This window comes from Borostomias antarcticus (assembly GCF_949987555.1).
Source record: "Borostomias antarcticus genome assembly, chromosome: 25".
NCBI lineage: Eukaryota > Metazoa > Chordata > Actinopteri > Stomiiformes > Stomiidae > Borostomias > Borostomias antarcticus.
The window spans coordinates 11737915-11757914 of NC_140258.1; the positions used below are offsets into that span (position 1 = coordinate 11737915).

The 20000-nt window shown below is 50.5% G+C and overlaps 2 protein-coding genes across 2 annotated transcripts in view; both read left to right on the forward strand.

Moving 5' to 3' along the window:
* The window catches only part of golga4 (golgin A4), a 36175-nt gene extending 31203 nt beyond the window's left edge, over window positions 1–4972 (forward strand). The window contains exons 24-26 of the mRNA XM_084458555.1: window positions 2356–2453; window positions 4469–4614; window positions 4923–4972. Coding sequence (XP_084314681.1) covers window positions 2356–2453; window positions 4469–4579 — 209 coding nt within the window. The 3' untranslated portion in view covers window positions 4580–4614; window positions 4923–4972. The remainder of the gene's footprint in view (window positions 1–2355; window positions 2454–4468; window positions 4615–4922) is intronic.
* Window positions 4973–6512: 1540 nt separating this feature from the next.
* The window catches only part of itga9 (integrin, alpha 9), a gene marked incomplete at both ends in the record, with an annotated part of 36996 nt that continues 23508 nt past the window's right edge, over window positions 6513–20000 (forward strand). Inside the window, 5 exons of the mRNA XM_084458899.1 lie at window positions 6513–6679; window positions 8594–8721; window positions 11801–11907; window positions 16425–16548; window positions 18131–18198. Of these exons, the coding sequence (XP_084315025.1) occupies window positions 6513–6679; window positions 8594–8721; window positions 11801–11907; window positions 16425–16548; window positions 18131–18198 (594 nt within the window). The remainder of the gene's footprint in view (window positions 6680–8593; window positions 8722–11800; window positions 11908–16424; window positions 16549–18130; window positions 18199–20000) is intronic.

Here is a 20000-nt window from a genome sequence, read left to right on the forward strand (position 1 = left end):
CTGGCATAGCGCCACTTAACGAAGCACCCGATAATTATCATGTCATCGTCATAGCTTGTTTATAGGTACGGTAAAGGTAACTGTACGGCGTGGGGTGTGTGATGATAAGTGTGTATATCGTATCCATGCTGTGTTTGTGTGAGGCCATGTACAGACGTGGCAGCAGGTCTCCTGTAAAGGAAAAGAAAGAAATCCATCTCCTCTCCACCTCCGCCCACCTCTGCTAGCAGGTCCTGTGGCAGAAGAGTCATCTGTAGCTAGATGGTTGTTCCAGATGTCTTATCCAACCACTCCTTTAATCGCCAGGCCAGCATGGCAGGTCAGAGACTCGGACGGGCCAGCTGAGTCTGTCAGTGAACTTAATGAACACGTCTGAGGCCTTGGTCAGTGATCGGGTTAGCAGACAAGCGACTTGGATGGGTAGATGGGTCCAGGAACGACTTCTGCTTCCCACTGGAAGTCCTCGTGTTCGTTAGGGGTTGTGTGATAGTACAGCTGAATGAGCCAGTGTTCAAGGTAAAGCTGTTGTTGTTTAATTAGGGGCTGGCAGCAGCCATGTGCCCACGCTGAGCTGTGTTCATTCCTTCCAGAGTGTGTAGTCGGCTTCTGGCCCGCACTGGGACCGGGACGGTTCTGATCATCTGGGAACGCAGTGCCATGCTGGCAGAACCAGAGTCAGACGCAGGGCCATGCTGGCAGAACCAGAGTCAGACGCAGGCTGTGCTGGCAGAACCAGAGTCAGACGCAGGGCCATGCTGGCAGAACCAGAGTCAGACGCAGTTCCATGCTGGCAGAACCAGAGTCAGACCCAGGCTGTGCTGGTAGAACCAGAGTCAGACCCAGGCTGTGCTGGCAGAACCAGAGTCAGACCCAGGCTGTGCCGGGCTCTGCATGTTGGAATCAGTGTATTATTTCTACTAGTAATGAATGGAGGGTTGGCCTCTTGTCCCACTAGACATCCTGGTATCCTGGTACATACTGTAGTGTAAGGCATGCTGGTATATACTGTAGTGTAAGGCGTGCTGGTACATACTGTAGTGTAAGGCGTGCTGGTACATACTGTAGTGTAAGGCATGCTGGTACATACTGTAGTGTAAGGCATGCTGGTACATACTTAAGTATACGGCATCCTGGTACATACTGTAGTGTAAGGCATGCTGGTACATACTGTAGTGTAAAGCATGCTGGTACATACTGTAGTGTAAGGCATCCTGGTACATACTGTAGTGTAAGGCATCCTGGTACATACTGTAGTGTAAGCCATGCTGGTACATACTGTAGTGTAAGGCATGCTGGTACATACTGTAGTGTAAGCCATGCTGGTACATACTGTAGTGTAAGGCATGCTGGTACATACTGTAGTGTAAGGCATGCTGGTACATACTGTAGTGTAAGCCATGCTGGTACATACTGTAGTGTAAGGCATGCTGGTACATACTGTAGTGTAAGGCGTGCTGGTACATACTGTAGTGTAAGGCATCCTGGTACATACTGTAGTGTAAGGCATGCTGGTACATACTGTAGTGTAAGGCATGCTGGTACATACTGTAGTGTAAGGCATGCTGGTACATACTGTGGTGTAAGGCATGCTGGTACATACTGTAGTGTAAGGCATGCTGGTACATACTGTAGTGTAAGGCATGCTGGTACATACTGTAGTGTAAGGCATGCTGGTACATACTGTAGTGTAAGGCGTGCTGGTACATACTGTAGTGTAAGGCATGCTGGTACATACTGTAGTGTAAGGCATGCTGGTACATACTGTGGTGTAAGGCATGCTGGTACATACTGTAGTGTAAGGCATGCTGGTACATACTGTAGTGTAAGGCATGCTGGTACATACTGTAGTGTAAGGCATGCTGGTACATACTGTAGTGTAAGGCGTGCTGGTACATACTGTAGTGTAAGGCATGCTGGTACATACTGTAGTGTAAGGCATGCTGGTACATACTGTAGTGTAAAGCATGCTGGTACATACTGTAGTGTAAGGCATGCTGGTACATACTGTAGTGTAAGGCATGCTGGTACATACTGTAGTGTAAGGCATGTAGCTGACTCAGTGACTCTCCCTAACGCACCCATACATGACAATGAATTATTAGTTCAGGTTTGATTAGATCATTAGATTGTTATATGTGGTGTTGCTGTTGTTGTTGTTGTTGGTGGTGTTGTTGGTGTTGCTGTTGTTGTTGTTTTGGTGGTGGTTGTTGTTGTTGTCTTTTTACTCTTGCTGCAAAATCAATTGCCCCCTTCGGGAAAAATCAAGTTTGAAGTTGAAGTTCTATCTGTTAGAATGTTCTGTTGGGTGAGTTCCAGTGTTGGTCTGACCTCTGTGACCTCTGTGACCTCTTCCAGACCCAGGTGAGCGCGGTCCAGACGCCCTCGCCGAGCCCACGGAGCTGGAGTACCTCCGGAAGGTGCTGTTTGAGTACATGATGGGACGAGAGACCAAGGTAACCACGGCAACGCCCTTCCCTGTGGAGTCGTATTGTTTCGAACGGTGAATGATATCCACCCAGACCATAATCCTGCTTTCATACTGGGCCTGTTCAGTTCCTCCAGATGACTCCCATCTGTGAGACGGAGAGAGAGAGAGAGAGGGAGGAGGGGGAGGAGAGCGAGGAGGAGAGAGGGAGGAGAGCTAGGAGGAGGAGGGGGAGGAGAGCTAGGAGGAGGAGGGGGAGGAGAGCTAGGAGGAGGAGGGGGAGGAGAACTAGGAGGAGGAGGAGGGGGAGAAGAGGAGGAGGGGGAGGAGAGCTAGGAGGAGGAGGGGGAGGAGAGCTAGGAGGGGGAGGAGAGCAAGAGAGAGGAGGGGGAGGAGAGCGAGGAGGAGGAGGGGGAGAAGAGCTAGGAGGAGGAGGGGGAGGAGAGCGAGGAGGAGGAGGGGGAGAAGAGCTAGGAGGAGGAGGGGGAGGAGAGCTAGGAGGGGGAGGAGAGCAAGAGAGAGGAGGGGGAGGAGAGCAAGAGAGAGGAGGGGGAGGAGAGCTAGGAGGGGGAGGAGAGCTAGGAGGAGGAGGGGGAGAAGGTGGGAGGAGGAGGGGGAGGAGAGCTAGGAGGAGGAGGGGGAGAAGGTGGGAGGGAGGAGGGGGAGAAGGTGGGAGGGAGGAGGGGGAGAAGGTGGGAGGGAGGAGGGGGAGAAGGTGGGAGGGAGGAGGCCGGATAGAGAGGCCTATAAACGGCATCATTCCCACATGGAGCCCTTACCCTGTTAGACAACCTTAATAACACAAAAGTGTGTGTGTGTGTGTGTGTGTGTGTGTGTGTGTGTGTGTGTGTGTGTGTGTGTGTGTGTGTGTGTGTGTGTGTGTGTGCGTGTGCGCGCGCGCGCGCGTGGGGGGGGGGGGGTGGGGGGCGGTAGCAGGCAATATTAACGAGGCTGTTTGTAATTAACAACCCTGTAGACGAGGTCCTAAAGCCAGCGCCCCCACCCCCCCCCACCCCCCCCCTCTCTCATGAACAGAGGGGCATTATGACATCATCACCCCCCGCCTGCGACGGAGGATGTCACCCAGCGGCACATACACATCACATGACGCACGCCGTTTTTAAAACTGGAGGAGCGCTTAGCTGAGCTACCCAGCAGCCCTGCTTCTGATTAAGACCGTATTTATGGCCTGACACACGCTGCCTGGCAGGCTGCTCTGTGCCTGTTTAGGGACATAATAGGGGTCCATGTCCTGTTTTGGGGTTTAATTGTCCCCAGAGCAGCCCAGCTGTGATTGGGTTATGGTGTGGAGGTCAGGGGTCACGCTGCAGACATGCTGGGGGGTCGAGCTCGCTGATTGGGGAGCATCGGGGACCGGGGGGTTAAGGGGGTGTGACTCCAACCCTAGGGTGCATGTGGGGATCATGTCATGTGACCGGTCTGATGAGAACATACTGTAAACACTTTCAGATGACACAGTATATCTCCCTGAGGCCAATGCTTCAGACAACTGAACAAAAGAGAATTGAATTTAAAAAGGCAGCCCTGATCTGGGCGCTCTGTGGCGTTCTGCGGCTAACGCTGCGCTCCTATTGGCTGGACGTCACCCTTAAGGTAACCGTGTTACAGTCGCCACAACAACAACAGCTCGGAACAATGATGGACATTAGCTACGGTAACTTTGTTTGCCAAACCAGTAGATAACAACGGACTACGCTGTGTTTTACGTACAAAAGAGGTAGCATACATGTCCTCAGATGACAGTGGGGGAATAGTGTGTACGACTGATTTAATAAGACACAAGACATAAATGCTAATAAAACAGTATCACTTAAGTTTCACTTTAGTTACACAGGGAGCTGCCATCTTGGTCCCGACTTTCAGGGGGGGGGGGGGGGGGGGGTTGAGTGGTACAAGTGCACGAGTGGGGAGACAAGTAGAGAGAGACGTTCCAATTAAAACTGTGTAGAATCACGTAAATAACGACTTCCCGGGCCAAATGGAACGCGACATAACATCCAGTATGTTGTTCTCTCTCCCAAGACGATGGCCAAAGTGATCACCTCCATGCTGAAGTTCCCTCCGGATCAGGCTCAGAAGGTTCTGGAGAAGGAGGACTCCAGAGCTGCTGTAAGTGTCACTGGGTTTCTGTGATACACTCCTGCTCATTCAGACGGGCTGTTGGGAAAGTGAGTCCATGTTTGGCTGCTGAGATGAGGATGTACAGTATGATAGTAATGCTTTGTTATGTGTTAACCCTTTTAATACGACCACGTCACCGGCAACATTTAAAAAATATCTAACAAATATTTAATAATATTTTAAAAAGAATCTAACAAATATAAAAAATTCCTCACTCCAACACTTGCTGAAAGATGAGAAACTGCGCTTTCTAGTATTATAGGGAACATCCAATTAATATTCGAAATGTTGTCACTTTATTTTCAGGGTTGAAAGGTAACGTATTGGTCATGCCTGTGATCTCTTGTCTTCTCAGGTCTGGCTACGATGAGGGATGGAGGGATGGAGGAATGGAGGGATGGAGGGATGGAGGAATGGAGGGATGGAGGGATGGAGGGATGGAGGGATGGACGCACTGCTGCTAAAGAGCAAAACTGTTGTGGACTTGATCAAGCCCTTCTCCTATCTGCATTTTTGTGTGTGTGTGTGTGTGTGTGTGTGTGTGTGTGTGTGTGTGTGTGTGTGTGTGTGTGTGTGTGTGTGTTTGTGCGTGTGTGTGTGCGTGCGTGTGTGTGTGTGTGTGTGTGTGGATGTACATTTGTGTGCAAATGTGGACATAGCTAAAGGTGTGAGGTAGCTTTTAAAAAAAAAAAGCCAAGATCAGAAAAATTCTTCCATGATTTCTACGCAATGAAAATACAGTTAATTTATAAATTATGTTTTTAGGCCAGGATTAACGGTTTTGCTTTTAAATTTTGGCAGTAGATAACGGATGGCTTGTGCAATAAATTTAATTAGATGTTGGTTTTGATGTTGAGTTGATGTTCAGTTTGTTTTCGATGTTCTGTATGACTTCCTGTGTGAATGTGTGATGGAATGATCACATGACCCCTTAGCTGTCTTTGTGCAGCCCCATAATAAACACTCGCTTCTAGCTCCTATTTATCACTACTTTTCTACTTTATATTCTGAGGTGACTTGAGTAAAATAAAAAATAAAAACTCCATGTAAATTGTACATAATGAGATGGAATCTGTACCATAGGGCACCACTTGTCTGTTGCTTTATTAATACATTTTGAGACAAAGCAAATAAAGTCTTATTTACAGTACGTGCTCTGTCATTCTCTTCTGTGTAGACTGATCTGCATCTGAATGTGGTGGAATTGTGCATTGAGGTTGTTTTTCACTCTAGCTTTTGAAATGCATATAGAGATGAGCAGCACTGCTCCGTTATGTAGTCTGGCTCTAACTCCAGTGTCAAACCACCCACCCTATTGAGATGAAAGTGGCTTAATTGGGAGGTAGACTGACCGGTTGGGGATCGAAAGGTGAGCTACGTGAACGATGGCTGCCCTGCTCCTAGCTTTTCCTGGAGGACAGTTTGAATGGCATAAATACCGGGAACAATTTCCACCAGCGACCCTTGATTACGCATGCGCGTTGTGTGATGTGTCGCCGCTCATGTGTGTAATTGTGTGGTCAATTAAAGACCCCTTGAGGTCCCACATCATACTGTTGGGAGTGTGGTCCCCAGCCTACCCCATAGCCTGCTCTCTCCGATAGGTGGCGACAGCGCGCAGACACCGGAGCACCGGGTGAAATGTGATGCTCGGGTCCGAAACCATCCGCGTTTCACCATGACCGCACTTCTCACCGAGACTTTCTCATATCCTCCTCAGCATGGAGAGCAGCTGACGGGAGCGTCATTTTTACTATCGGACCGTTATATTTTATTTTCAAGCCCCTACCCATCACATTTTTCATGCTCGATGTGCAAGACTTCAAAAACTAGTTGAACTGCAGCCTAGTTTTTGTAACTATTTGAGCACTGGACCGTTATAGGCTGTCTTTACTCTTGCTTGCTTTACTCTTTCAGTGGGGAGTTTTCAAGGATGCGCAAAAGGATGGCTTGTCTTCAAAAAAGCGTTTTTGATGTGTTATGTTTGTATTTGTCTCTTTCTGTGGTTTACTCTTATAACATTGACTTAGAACATCCTATCGTGTTCCGTGGACCAAACTCTAGTTTTTTTGGATACTCAGTTTTGGAGCACTATCACGACAATACACGCTGGTGAGTCTTGTCATTAGGCTGTGATACTGTTGCCTCTAACATTGTGTGATTATTATTGATATTGAAATGATTTAGTATTTGCTTTAATCTGAACAGTTCATCACATAAAATGACTTGTTGCACAACTCTTTGGAATTGTATTTTAACCAAAACAATTAGATAATAGTAGCCTATATATCACGTTAGTATGAAAAACTGGATTAAATTTAGTCCTATATACATTCATGTGTAATGTTGGTATTTTTTTGGTCGACAATGGGAGATATCTGGAATGAAAGGATCGATAGTGAACACGTCTGCATTCTGTAGGCCTATCTATTGAAATGTGATCATTATTGTCACTGGCTTTGTGTGCAGACTAGCTTTTATCATGATCTCTCACACAACTTCAAATGGAGGAATATCGGATATCCTGATAAAGTTGATTTAGAGGTGTCGGTGTTGTTTTCATACATTGTCACCCAAGCTGCCATCCTCCCTTTCTCTCCCTCTCCTCCTCTTCCTACCTCTCTGCTCTGTCCTCCATGTCCCTGACTGTGTGGGTCCTGTCCTCCGTGTCCCTGACTGTGTGGGTCCTGTCCTCGTGTCCCTGACTGTGTGGGTCCTGTCCTCCATGTCTGTCCCTGACTGTGTGGGTCCTGTCCTCCATGTCCCTGACTGTGTGGGTCCTGTCCTCCGTGTCTGTCCCTGACTGTGTGGCTCCTGTCCTCCATGTCCCTGACTGTGTGGGTCCTGTCCTCCGTGTCCCTGACTGTGTGGGTCCTGTCCTCCATGTCCCTGACTGTGTGGGTCCTGTCCTCCATGTCCCTGACTGTGTGGGTCCTGTCCTCCGTGTCCCTGACTGTGTGGGTCCTGTCCTCCATGTCCCTGACTGTGTGGGTCCTGTCCTCCATGTCCCTGACTGTGTGGGTCCTGTCCTCCGTGTCCCTGACTGTGTGGGTCCTGTCCTCCATGTCCCTGACTGTGTGGGTCCTGTCCTCCATGTCCCTGACTGTGTGGGTCCTGTCCTCCGTGTCCCTGACTGTGTGGGTCCTGTCCTCCATGTCTGTCCCTGACTGTGTGGGTCCTGTCCTCCATGTCCCTGACTGTGTGGGTCCTGTCCTCCATGTCTCTGACTGTGTGGGTCCTGTCCTCGTGTCCCTGACTGTGTGGGTCCTGTCCTCCATGTCCCTGACTGTGTGGGTCCTGTCCTCCGTGTCCCTGACTGTGTGGGTCCTGTCCTCCATGTCTGTCCCTGACTGTGTGGGTCCTGTCCTCCATGTCCCTGACTGTGTGGGTCCTGTCCTCCGTGTCCCTGACTGTGTGGGTCCTGTCCTCCATGTCTGTCCCTGACTGTGTGGGTCCTGTCCTCCATGTCCCTGACTGTGTGGGTCCTGTCCTCCATGTCTGTCCCTGACTGTGTGGGTCCTGTCCTCCATGTCTGTCCCTGACTGTGTGGGTCCTGTCCTCCATGTCCCTGACTGTGTGGGTCCTGTCCTCCATGTCTGTCCCTGACTGTGTGGGTCCTGTCCTCCATGTCTGTCCCTGACTGTGTGGGTCCTGTCCTCCGTGTCCCTGACTGTGTGGGTCCTGTCCTCCATGTCTGTCCCTGACTGTGTGGGTCCTGTCCTCCATGTCTGTCCCTGACTGTGTGGGTCCTGTCCTCCATGTCCCTGACTGTGTGGGTCCTGTCCTCCGTGTCCCTGACTGTGTGGGTCCTGTCCTCCATGTCCCTGACTGTGTGGGTCCTGTCCTCCGTGTCCCTGACTGTGTGGGTCCTGTCCTCCATGTCTGTCCCTGACTGTGTGGGTCCTGTCCTCATGTCCCTGACTGTGTGGGTCCTGTCCTCGTGTCCCTGACTGTGTGGGTCTGTCCTCCATGTCCCTGACTGTGTGGGTCCTGTCCTCGTGTCCCTGACTGTGTGGGTCCCTGCAGGGTGCTGGTTGGGGCCCCCAAGGCCAGCTCCTCCTACAGCAGCTCAGTTCACACCCCCGGAGCCGTGTTCAAGTGTCGCATCCACAGCAACCCGGACCGCCGCTGCACCGAGATGGACCTGGGCAGAGGTCAGTAACCATAGAGATGGACCTGGGCAGAGGTCAGTAACCATAGAGATGGACCTGGGCAGAGGTCAGTAACCATAGAGATGGACCTGGGCAGAGGTCAGTAACCATAGAGATGGACCTGGGCAGAGGTCAGTAACCATAGAGATGGACCTGGGCAGAGGTCAGTAACCATAGGGATGGACCTGGGCAGAGGTCAGTAACCATAGGGATGGACCTGGGCAGAGGTCAGTAACCATAGAGATGGAGGTCAGTAACCATAGAGATGGACCTGGGCAGAGGTCAGTAACCATAGAGATGGAGGTCAGTAACCATAGAGATGGATGTGGGCAGAGGTCAGTAACCATAGAGATAGACCTGGGCAGAGGTTAGTGATGAAAATGTATTAGAGCTGGTTGCTGGAAAGAACTGTCAATCATTAACATTATCAGCTGGTTCCAGTGTGTGTGGGTGTATGACTCCTGTGTGACGGCCCGAGGGTTCCTGGAGACGGAGGTTACAACAGGGGAGTCATGCTGCTACCCAAGGGGGGTCCAAGTATAGGATAAGGTCCCCACCGTATAGCTGTGTATGTCCCTAGGGGAAAGGTGACAGTCTCTCATGTGGTGTACAAACACCGACCCTTTAGATACGAGGGCGTCAGGCGCCTCATCCTATCTTAGTTGCAAGGCCGCATGATTGAGAAGAGAGAGAGACAGCTTTGTCTAGAAGGACGTAGGGGGGTGTGGGACACCCACAGCTCCCTCTCGTCAGGGGGGTTAAAACCACTGTTCTGCTGTATGTTATTTGATTTGGGTTCAGCCAGCATCCAGACAGGTCATCTGTGCATTAGACATGTTCTTTTGTATGTTATACCTTCTGGAATAAACCGCTTTTGCTCAGACTCAAATCCCGTGTTGCAGAGATTCATTTGGAACACCTGAGAAAGGAGACACTGGACTGTGTGGTATATTAGGAGATTGGGGGTCCGTCTTTTATTGGAAACAGAAAAACAACGCAGAGCTAATCAAGGACAATAATAAAAGACAACAAGATTCAACATTAGTAACCATAGTGATAGACCTGGGCAGAGGTTAGTAACCATAGAGATGGACCTGGGCAGAGGTCAGTAACCATGGAGATGGACCTGGGCACATAGGCAAGGCAAGGCAAGTTTATTTATAGAGCACATTTCAGCCACAGGGCAATCCAAGGTGCTTTACATGAGACATTAAAAGCATTAAAACAAAAAGCAAGACATTATAGACATTTAAAACAAAAGGCAGGACAAATTAAAAGCATTAAAACAAAGAGCAAGTCATTATAGACATTTAAAACAAAAAGCAGGACAAATAGAATACAGGAATAAAAGTTACAGTGCAGTATACTGATAAACATAACTCCTCTTAGAAAGCAGTGGCAAAAAGAAAAGTCTTCAGGCTTGTTTTAAAAGAACCAAGAGTTGCAGCAGACCTGCAGTTTTCTGGAAGTTTGTTCCAGATATGTGGGGCATAAAAACATACACACACACAACGACAAAGTCATTGAAACAGAGACCCTCCTACAGTATCTACTGCTGTCTGTTTTACCCTAGATACAGCTCTCTGCATCTGGTTCTTGTTGTATCACCATACACTTGTATATATTCAATCCTGAACAGTAGACAGTTGTTCTTGTTTTTTTTCAGTCAAATATAGACACAGAGAGAAACTCCACGAGGTTTGCAAGTCCAGAAATATTTAGATAGATATGATTAATGTTTCAGCTAATATTTTCCAAGGGATCCAGCCAAAAAGCCTTGACATTTCCAGTTCTTTTCTTGTGGCAGTGAAATAGTGGGTTTCTGTGGTTTTAATGTCAACCCCCCTCTTCCTCCTGAATCCTCCTCCTCTTCCTCCTGCATTTGTCCCCAACAAAGCGTACGTTCTAGAGGTCACGCCAGACGTGACAGCAGCTGTCAATGAGGTTAGCCCCGGGGCATCTGTGAGGAAATACTACAAATGATCAATGGAAAACAGTGTAAATTCTGACCAATGATAGAGCTGCTCATGGTAAGTAGTGGTGGGAGGAAGCGAACAGAGATGACACCCTGTCTGAAAGCTACTGCACTGAACCACGGGTTGGAGAGAGAGAGAGAGAGAGGGAGGGAGGGAGAGAGAGAGAGGGAGGGAGAGAGAGAGAGGGAGGGAGAGAGAGAGAGAGAGGGAGAGAGAGAGAGAGGGAGGGAGAGAGAGTGTGGAGGTAAAGAGTGGGTGGGAGAGGGCGAGAGAGCGCCAAAGAGTGGGAAGAGAGAGAACGGGTGGAGAGCACATTAGAGAGTCAAGTGCTTTCAAAAAATAAAATAGAAATGTAACTAATTGAATAGTTGTCGTCGGGCTCTGACGAGCATCTCCTTGATTGCTGAAGTCCCCCTGTGATGTCTGCTAATTCCCTTCCAGATATAATCTGCTTTCCTCAGTTAAGGGCAATTATCTTAAAGTGAATAAGTGAGTCCTCACTCCCCAGTCTTCTGCGGTTGACTTCTATAGTCTCTATGTGTTATAATTCTACTAGACAGACCGACGGCCCTAAGATCCTTATTAGAGATTATTTAAAGACTCAACAATATCCGCCAGCCAGCCGCAGAGCATCACAAACAAGTAGTCTCGCCATCGAGGCACGGGTTTCCTAAGTTCTTCGTTTATTAATAAACAAATAACATGGCAGCAGCTCTCTCTCTGTTCTGTCAACAAACAGAGGGAGCAGTTCTTTGGCCTGGTCCTCAGATGCAGACCCAGAGATCATTAACCAGAGTTCAGGATGACCCTGAACGACCCCATGTCCCTCTCGGGTCATACCGCTCCTCCTGACCCCCCTGACACACAGCTGTCAACACACAGATATGACAAACATGTTACTGAAACCTCAGGGGTTTGTTATTGTAGAATGGATAGAATTCTTCAATTGTATTATCAGATAAAGGTATTGATTGTGCGTACTTTAGCATAATTAATATAGTTTGGTTGCTGTATATGTCTGAAGACAGAGAGTGTGTGTGTGTGTGTGTGTGTGTGTGTGTGTGTGTGTGTGTGTGTGTGTGTGTGTGTGTGTGTGTCGTCTGCAGGTAACAAGCCCAGGGAGTCGTGTGGTAAGACATGCCAGGGAGACAGAGATGATGAGTGGATGGGCGTCAGCCTGGCCCGACAGGACAAACCCAACGGCAGGATACTGGTGAGTCCAGAACCTTCCAACCTTCAGAATCCCCCCACCTCCAGAACCTCACAAGCTCCAGAACCTCTCTACAACCCAACCTCCCAAACTCCAGATCCCCCAGAACCTCACAACCTACAGAACCTCTCTACCACCCAACCTCCAGATCCCCCAGAACCTCCCAACCTCCAGAACCTCTCTACCACCCAAACTCCCAAACTCCAGATCCTCCAGAACCTCACAACCTCCAGAACCTCTCTACCACCCAACCTCCCAAACTCCAGATCCTCCAGAACCTCCCAACCTCCAGAACCTCTCTACCACCCAAACTCCAGATCCCCCAGAACTTCCCAACCTCCAGAACCTCTCTACCACCCAACCTCCCAAACTCCAGATCCCCCAGAACCTCACAACCTCCAGAACCTCTCTACCACCCAAACTCCAGATCCCCCAGAACCTCACAACCTCCAGCACCTGCCCACCACCGAGCCTCCCCGTTCTGGTTCAGGGCAGCAAAACAATGACAGAACAAAACTACAGTCCCTTCTACACAAACCATGTTTACTTGTTAAAACAGGCTACATTAAACCTCAATCAATGTTACAAATGTCCCAGCATCAACCACACAGTAAAAAAAACAGCTGTTCTCAACATCACAACACAAATTAGCTTTTCCTCAAATTTTCAGCCTGGAAAGGAGTGGCAGGTTTTAAAACGGGTTTAATAGCTTTAATGACCCCTCAGAGTGAGCTCCAATGCAGCTAAATCAAGGTTGGCATCGTGCTTCTGTAGAGGCTGATGCTGAAACACTGGAATGCCTCCACAGCCTGCAGTCAGCAGGGAGACCAGCAGCAGTCAGCAGGGAGACCAGCAGCAGTCAGCAGGGAGACCAGCAGCAGTCAGCAGGGAGACCAGCAGCAGTCAGCAGGGAGACCAGCAGCAGTCAGCAGGGAGACCAGCAGCAGTCAGCAGGGAGACCAGCAGCAGTCAGCAGGGAGACCAGCAGCAGTCAGCAGGGAGACCTGCAGCAGTCAGCAGGGAGACCTGGCGATGGTTCTGACCATGGGGAGTGTTCTGGGAGATCAGAGGGCAGCTGCTGGGGTTGTTTAGGCTGTGGTCCTTCCAAGGGCAGCCCTTTCATTAACAGTCCGTGCCCCCCTGCTAAGTGCGATGAGCGACCCTGACCTGCCCCCTGGTCCTGCCCCCGGTCCGGCCCCCAGTCAGGCTGGGCCTCTGAGACACCCAGTCCTTCTTGACCCCCAAAAAGCCCCACAGCCAGTCAGGCCCCCCCAGACATCAGCCTGGCAAGGCAGTTTGAAGACAAGCCCCTCAACTCCATCAGCCTCTCAACTCCCTCAGCCTCTCAACTACCTCAGCCTCTCAACTCCCTCAGCCCCTCAACTCCCTCAGCCTCTCAACTCCCTCAGCCTCTCAACTCCCCCAGCCCCTCAACTCCCTCAGCCTCTCAACTCCCTCAGCCCCTCAACTACCTCAGCCTCTCAACTCCCTCAGCCTCTCAACTCCCCCAGCCTCTCAACTCCCCCAGCCTCTCAACTCCCTCAGCCCCTCAACTACCTCGGCCTCTCAACTCCCCCAGCCTCTCAACTCCCTCAGCCTCTCAACTCCCTCAGCCTCTCAACTCCCTCAGCCTCTCAACTCCCCCAGCCTCTCAACTCCCTCAGCCTCTCAACTCCCTCAGCCCCTCAACTACCTCAGCCTCTCAACTCCCCCAGCCTCTCAACTCCCTCAGCCTCTCAACTCCCTCAGCCTCTCAACTCCCCCAGCCTCTCAACTCCCTCAGCCTCTCAACTCCCTCAGCCCCTCAACTCCCTCAGCCCCTCAACTACCTCAGCCTCTCAACTCCGTCAGCCTCTCAACTCCGTCAGCCTCTCAACTCCCTCAGCCTCTCAACTCCCCCAGCCTCTCAGCCCTCCAGCCTCTCAACTCCCTCATCCTTACAGGGCAGGCGGTGGTCCCCTGGTTCAGGGCGAGTTTGCTGGACTGGGGGCCCCCTGAAGTCTCTCTCTCTCTCATCTCTCTCTCTCTCTCTCTCTCTCTCTCTCTCTCTCTCTGGTGTGGTGTGGAGAGATAGACTGTAAACAGCCATGACAGGTGTGACTGTAGGACGCCTGCTGATTTACCCCTCCTCTGGGAGGAGGAGGCATCGTGAGAACCTCTCCGTCTGAGAGAGCTGACCTTCCCGAATTTTTATGCCTTGGCCTTTTCTGTTTCACATCTTACCGTATGTACCGTGCATACTAGAGTTCTGTGGTAATGCTGGTCTTCTCAGTGTTGTGGAATATGTTGGCACGCCATTCAGACCACTTCCCTCGGTTATTACTGATCCAATGAAACAGAACAGAAAGGCAGCTTTGGAGGATGGGCCTACTTACCCTAGAGTTGCCGGTGCTGCAATACTGCTTCAACAGCCTAGAGGAGAAGTGGAGAGTTTCTAGACTCAAGAGGTAGTTTACAGGTACAACAGTCCAAACCAGAGAGTTTGTACACCAGAGAGGTAGTTAGTACTGTATCTAGACCAGATACTGTAGGAAGAGAGTTTGTGTGTAGAAGAGAGAGGGGGGGACTAGTTTCTGGAGCCACGTGTTCAGAGCTGCTGCTGACTTGGTGTTTTTATCTGATGTGAATTAACTCACGTTCCTCCTCCTCCTCTGGAGGCCTGCTCTGCAGATGTGGTCCCCAGAGTGATGTCATGTGTGTTGCTACTCTGGGCCAATCATCTCTCGGCTCCGGGCAGCAACATGACGAGGCCTCCACTCCGTATATGGTCAGAACCTGTCAGAGGAACCAAGCTAACAGACCACCTAACTGATGCCTTGTTGCATGTGTATACGTATATTTATGTACTGTATATGTACAGTATACATGAAATGTGACTAAGGTAATGTGTTTGGACACTTTGTTTGGAGTGTCTTATAAGGCCATGTGGGCGGGGCCACTAAAGGTGCATGACCTCTAACACATAATAGAGCTGCCTTCAGCCAGCCTGTCTGTCCATCCGTCCGTCCATCTATCCTGGCTTTCCTCAGACACCGTCCGCCTGACGGTATTCATATTTGGCAGGGGTTATCCGCAGGGGTCCCGGACAGACCATGACAGGGATGGCTAATTTTAACATAAAATACAGGCTATACATGTCTGAAGTCACAGTGATATGTGTCTAGAAGCAGGGAGATTGTTGCCGCTAGCCCTGCTAATGCTGATTAGCTGTCTGTAGCCTTGCTAACACTGATTAGCTGATTGTAGCCTTGCTAACACTGATTAGCTGATTGTAGCTTTGCTAACACTGTTTAGTAGGTTGAAGCCGTGCTAACACTGCCAGTGCTGTAGGCCAAAGGCAGGCTGGTCTCTGAACACATGAGGGTTTCTCAATACCGCACTCTGGAGCCAGACAGTTGTCTGACGGACTTAACCTCTGCTTGCAGTCAGAACAACTCTCTGTCATATTGGCCGTGTACCGGGGAGTACGGAGGGTTCTTGTGTGTGTGTGTGTGTGTGTGTGTGTGTGGGTGTGTGTGTGTGTGTGTTCACACTCTGAACCTTGCCTGCAGAAACCCACCCAGATATGTCCCCAGAGTCCCCGCAAGATCCTCCACATTATGACTCCGTTCATGTGGCATCATTCAGTCAGGAAGCAGCCTGTCGTTCCCTCCTCTCAGACCGAGCGGAGGAATGTTTATCCAAAACAGAGTAACTCAGTCAGAGATCATTATTAATGAAGAAAATAACTTCTTTTTTTTTCGTACCGGAGACTTTTAGTCCATTTGAGGTCCCCGGAGGCGTTGAGTCCATTTGCGGTCCCCTGATCTATTTGGGAGGCTGACATAACAGGCAGACGTGCAGCAGTTCACATCTTTTATGCTTCCTATCTGCTCGCCGGGCATCTCTGATCGTCAGCTGAACCCGGCGCTCCCTGGACCAGAGTGCTGCTGGGGGTTCTGGTTCTGGAGGCGCTGTCTGGAGGACAGCTAGGACGGCTCACATGGTCCCGTGAAGATCTTATGAGTGAGAGCTTCTCTTCACCACATATAAACTGGTGTTTTTGAAGCAGGGTTGTTTTGCAGCTATTTTCACCACAGACCCGAGAGGGGGGACTGTGTTTGTGTGTGACTGTTTTGTGTCAGGCTTGGATGAGGCCTGTACTTTCTCTGAGGTTAATTTGGCTCCGTGGAGACCCACTGGCTCCAGCTCACAGGCTTATCAGAGGCTCCTCTGTGTATATTAGGTTAAACTATCAGCATGTGAGAATGAGGACCATTATGTTATGTCTTTCTAAGTATCCACTTGTGAGTGTCTCAGGGTGTGTGTGTGTGTGTGTGTGTGTGTGTGTTGACTATGTCTCCCTCTGTCTCTCACTCAGACGTGTGTGTGTGTGTGTGACTGTCCTGTTGTGTGTGTTCCTCTCTCAGACGTGTGTGTGTGTGACTCTGTCCTGTTGTGTGTGTCCCTCTCTCAGGCGTGTGTGTGTTGTGTGTGTTCTTCTCTCAGGCGTGTGTGTGTTGTGTGTGTTCTTCTCTCAGGCGTGTGCCCACCGCTGGAAGAATGTGTACTACGACTCAGAACACATCCTCCCCCATGGCTACTGCTCTATCATCCCTGCCACCCTACAGGGCAGCACACGCGCCCTCATCCCCTGCTACGAAGGTCAGTATGCACACACACACACACACACACACACACACACACTGCCATAACCATACTCCTCTCTCTCTCCAGACCATTGTCTTTCTCTGCTCCTCTCTCTCTCTAGACCTCTGTCTCTCTCTCCAGACCTCGTCTCTCTCTCCAGACCTGTCTTTCTCTGCTCCTCTCTCTCTCTAGACCTCTGTCTCTCTCTCCAGACCTCGTCTCTCTCTCCAGACCTGTCTTTCTCTGCTCCTCTCTCTCCAGACCTCGTCTCTCTCTCCAGACCTGTCTTTTTCTGCTCCTCTCTCTCTCCAGACCTCTCTCTTTCTCTGCTCCTCTCTCTCTCTAGACCTCGTCTCTCTCTGCTCCTCTCTCTCTTTCTCTGCTCCTCTCTCTCTCTAGACCTCTGTCTCTCTCTGCCCCTACTGCCCCTTCCCCTCCTGTCTCCTGGCTGGTATGCTGGCCCGAGGCGCTGGCCCTCCCCGAGCCTTGAAGTGAGCCCGCCGAAACCAGCCCGAGAGAAATCCAAGCGTTCCTCTTGGCTACAGCACAGACACCTGGAGACCTCAGGGACACACACATGCTTAAGCTGCGGGATGAAATATTGGACACATCGCTCTCAGGCCAAGGGAGAAAAAATAATGTTTAGTCTGTGATCATCTCAAAGGAAAAGCGCTGAGGTAGTGCAGGGATGGTGGCGATGGAGGCGGTGTGGAAGAGCAGACCTCGGCCTTAGTCACATGACACCGTGTCCTAACCGCTTGCGAAGCTGAAGCCGTTAAATTTCCTGTTCTGTTACGTCATTTGTCTATATTCCCAACTGACTAGTGTCTAGCTACTCTACTTTCGAACGCCTGTCAACGCGAGCGACAGGAGGAAAATAGGAACAGGGCGAGCGTCAAAAGGGCAGTTAAAACGTCGCTCTGCGTCGCTCGCGTCCAGTTAGGACATAACAATAGAAAACAAAGCAATGGAACGCATTTTGTCGCTGACGCTCACTCGCGTCGCGTGTAGTTAGGACACGGTGTTAGCTTCCACAATGACAGTGCCCGCCAAGCTGCGTCAGATAGGCTGGAGCTATGGGCTGCTTCTCTTGCACATCCCGGATCAGAGGGGCTTTAGAACTTGAAATAGAATCTTGATGAAGTATTTAGGCTGTGGCCCCTATGGTTCTACTGCATGATATACGGCATTCTGATGGGATCCAACTCAGTTCTGTTACAAAGTGCAGCCGATCCGACTCCCAGGTCGGGTCTGTTTCCTTCCTGTTCCCCCCCAACGGCCCTCCCAATGGCGGGGGAGCTGCCAGGCAGGCCTCGCACGAGGTGTAGCGTGCCGGGGACACAGATCCAAACCCAATATTATCTGAAACACGAGAGCAGTGCCGCCCGAACCACCCCCCCACCCACCCCGACCCCCCCATGTGTGAGTTTGTGTTGAATGTGGTGAGGCTGCTTTCCCCTTTCTGCCCCCCCAGATTCCTTTAGGAGGAGCCGCTGCCAGTTTGACTCGCTACATACGGAATGCAGGAAGTGCTCCAGCAAAGCGCCGTTTCAGGCTCACTGCGAATTCATGTGCGGTTTGTTGTGTTTTTTTGCAGACCATAAGCAGAAGTACGGGGAGGAACACGGCTCGTGCCAAGCGGGGATAGCAGGCGTTTTTACGGAGGTCAGTAGCAGTGCATGTTCGTCTGTCTTTACCCATGAGCCCCGGCGGTCTGGGGCCTCTTAGCTCCGTCTGGTCCTCATCTGACGGCTGCTCTCACACCTGCTCTAAGAGGCAAGGGGGCCGGCTGGGGGTCTCCAAGATGGCCGCTGATTCAACTCTCCTGCATATGTTATTAAAAAAGCTATCCAAAGATGTATGAGTCAGTGTGAAGCTATGGTGATAAATCAAACGGGTCTTCTCACACTGCTTGTTGAGGAACGGCTACAACTTGGCGGAAACTATCTTTTGTTCTTGGTTGTGTGGAGTTGGGTGTCAAGAGTCCCAGAGGCCCGCAGCAGATAGACATGCGAGATGCAGACAGATACAGACAGAGCCAGTCTGCCAGGGTCGTGACAGCTTCCTGCTTCCATAGGCTGACAGGAAGTGCTCTGTTATCCTGGGGAGTGTGTATCAGAGAGGTCGTTTCAGGCTAGCGTCGCCCCGTTCCCCTGCTCCTCCCTTCAGTAGATCTTCATGAGTTAAGAGATAGGGGGACAGGAGAGATAGAGTCACAGGAAACACAGGTTTCCTTCTCAGTCGCACAGGAACAGCAATTGTCAGCCAAAGCTTCCTCCATCAGTTAGACCTCCTCCTCCTCCTTCTCCTTCTCCTCCTTCTACTCCTCCTCCTTCTTTTTCTTCTTCTTCTTCTTCTTGTTAGCTCATGCAGTCGTCCAGTCAGACAGCACATTGTTTGGACAGGAGAATTCAGAGTTGGATGATGAGATGCTTTGATGTGGTGGACTCACACCTCACCACACACTCCTCTCTCTGCTGAGTCTGTGTCAGAGTCGAGTCCTTTAAAGCAGTGCCAACCTATTGCAGTGCCAACCCATTGTAGTGCCATTGTTTGAGTGGTGTGTGTGTATGTGTGTGCGTGCGTGTGAGTGATCCAGTATTTGACAAGAGTATTGTGTGTGTGTGCCCAGAGCTTTGTTTGGACTAAGTGCTAGAACATCCACAACTTCACCAGCATCCCATAACCAGGTCCATCCATCCTGTCAGATCATACCTCCAGACCCTGTACCTTCCTCTCAGCCGAGGGTGAGAATTGGTCATCCTAATCCAGACCGCGAACCGTCCTCACAATCTCGGGTTAGGATTAGTCATTCTAATCCAGACCATAGTCCCTCTCACGCCAGGAACCTGGGTGGCACATGTGTAAGAAGGGAACCACAGGATCCTGATGGGTCATAATTAGTCCCCCTTGGCAGACGTCTGACTCCCAGTACCCTCTTGCCAGACCCACATGCTTGGCATTAAGACTGATCCCAGAGCAGCTAAGTTCAAGATCAAATGGCCATTCTGTCAGGGTAGTGATGGGAACTCATGAATAACTGAGGTTGAGCAAATTTGGAAATGTAAACAGGCATTCGCATGACACGCTTGTTTTTAGTTAACAGTGAAGGACCCCAGAAGACAGTGAAGGGCCCCAGAAGACAGTGAAGGGCCCCAGAAGGGGCTGGACTCAGCTGTGAAGACCAGAGAATAAAGCAGCAGAACATAGTTTCCACTAACTGGGGAGCTGTCAGAGGATCCTGGATAGACTCCCATCAGAGAATGTGGGGAATCTGGAGAGAGAGTAAGAGAGAGAGGGAGAGAGAGACAGAGTGAGGGGGAGAGAGGGAGAGACAGAGGGAGTGGGAGAGAGGGAGAGACAGATGGAGTGGGAGAGAGGGAGAGACAGATGGAGTGGGAGAGAGGGAGAGACAGAGGGAGTGGGAGAGAGGGAGAGACAGAGGGAGTGGGAGAGAGGGAGAGACA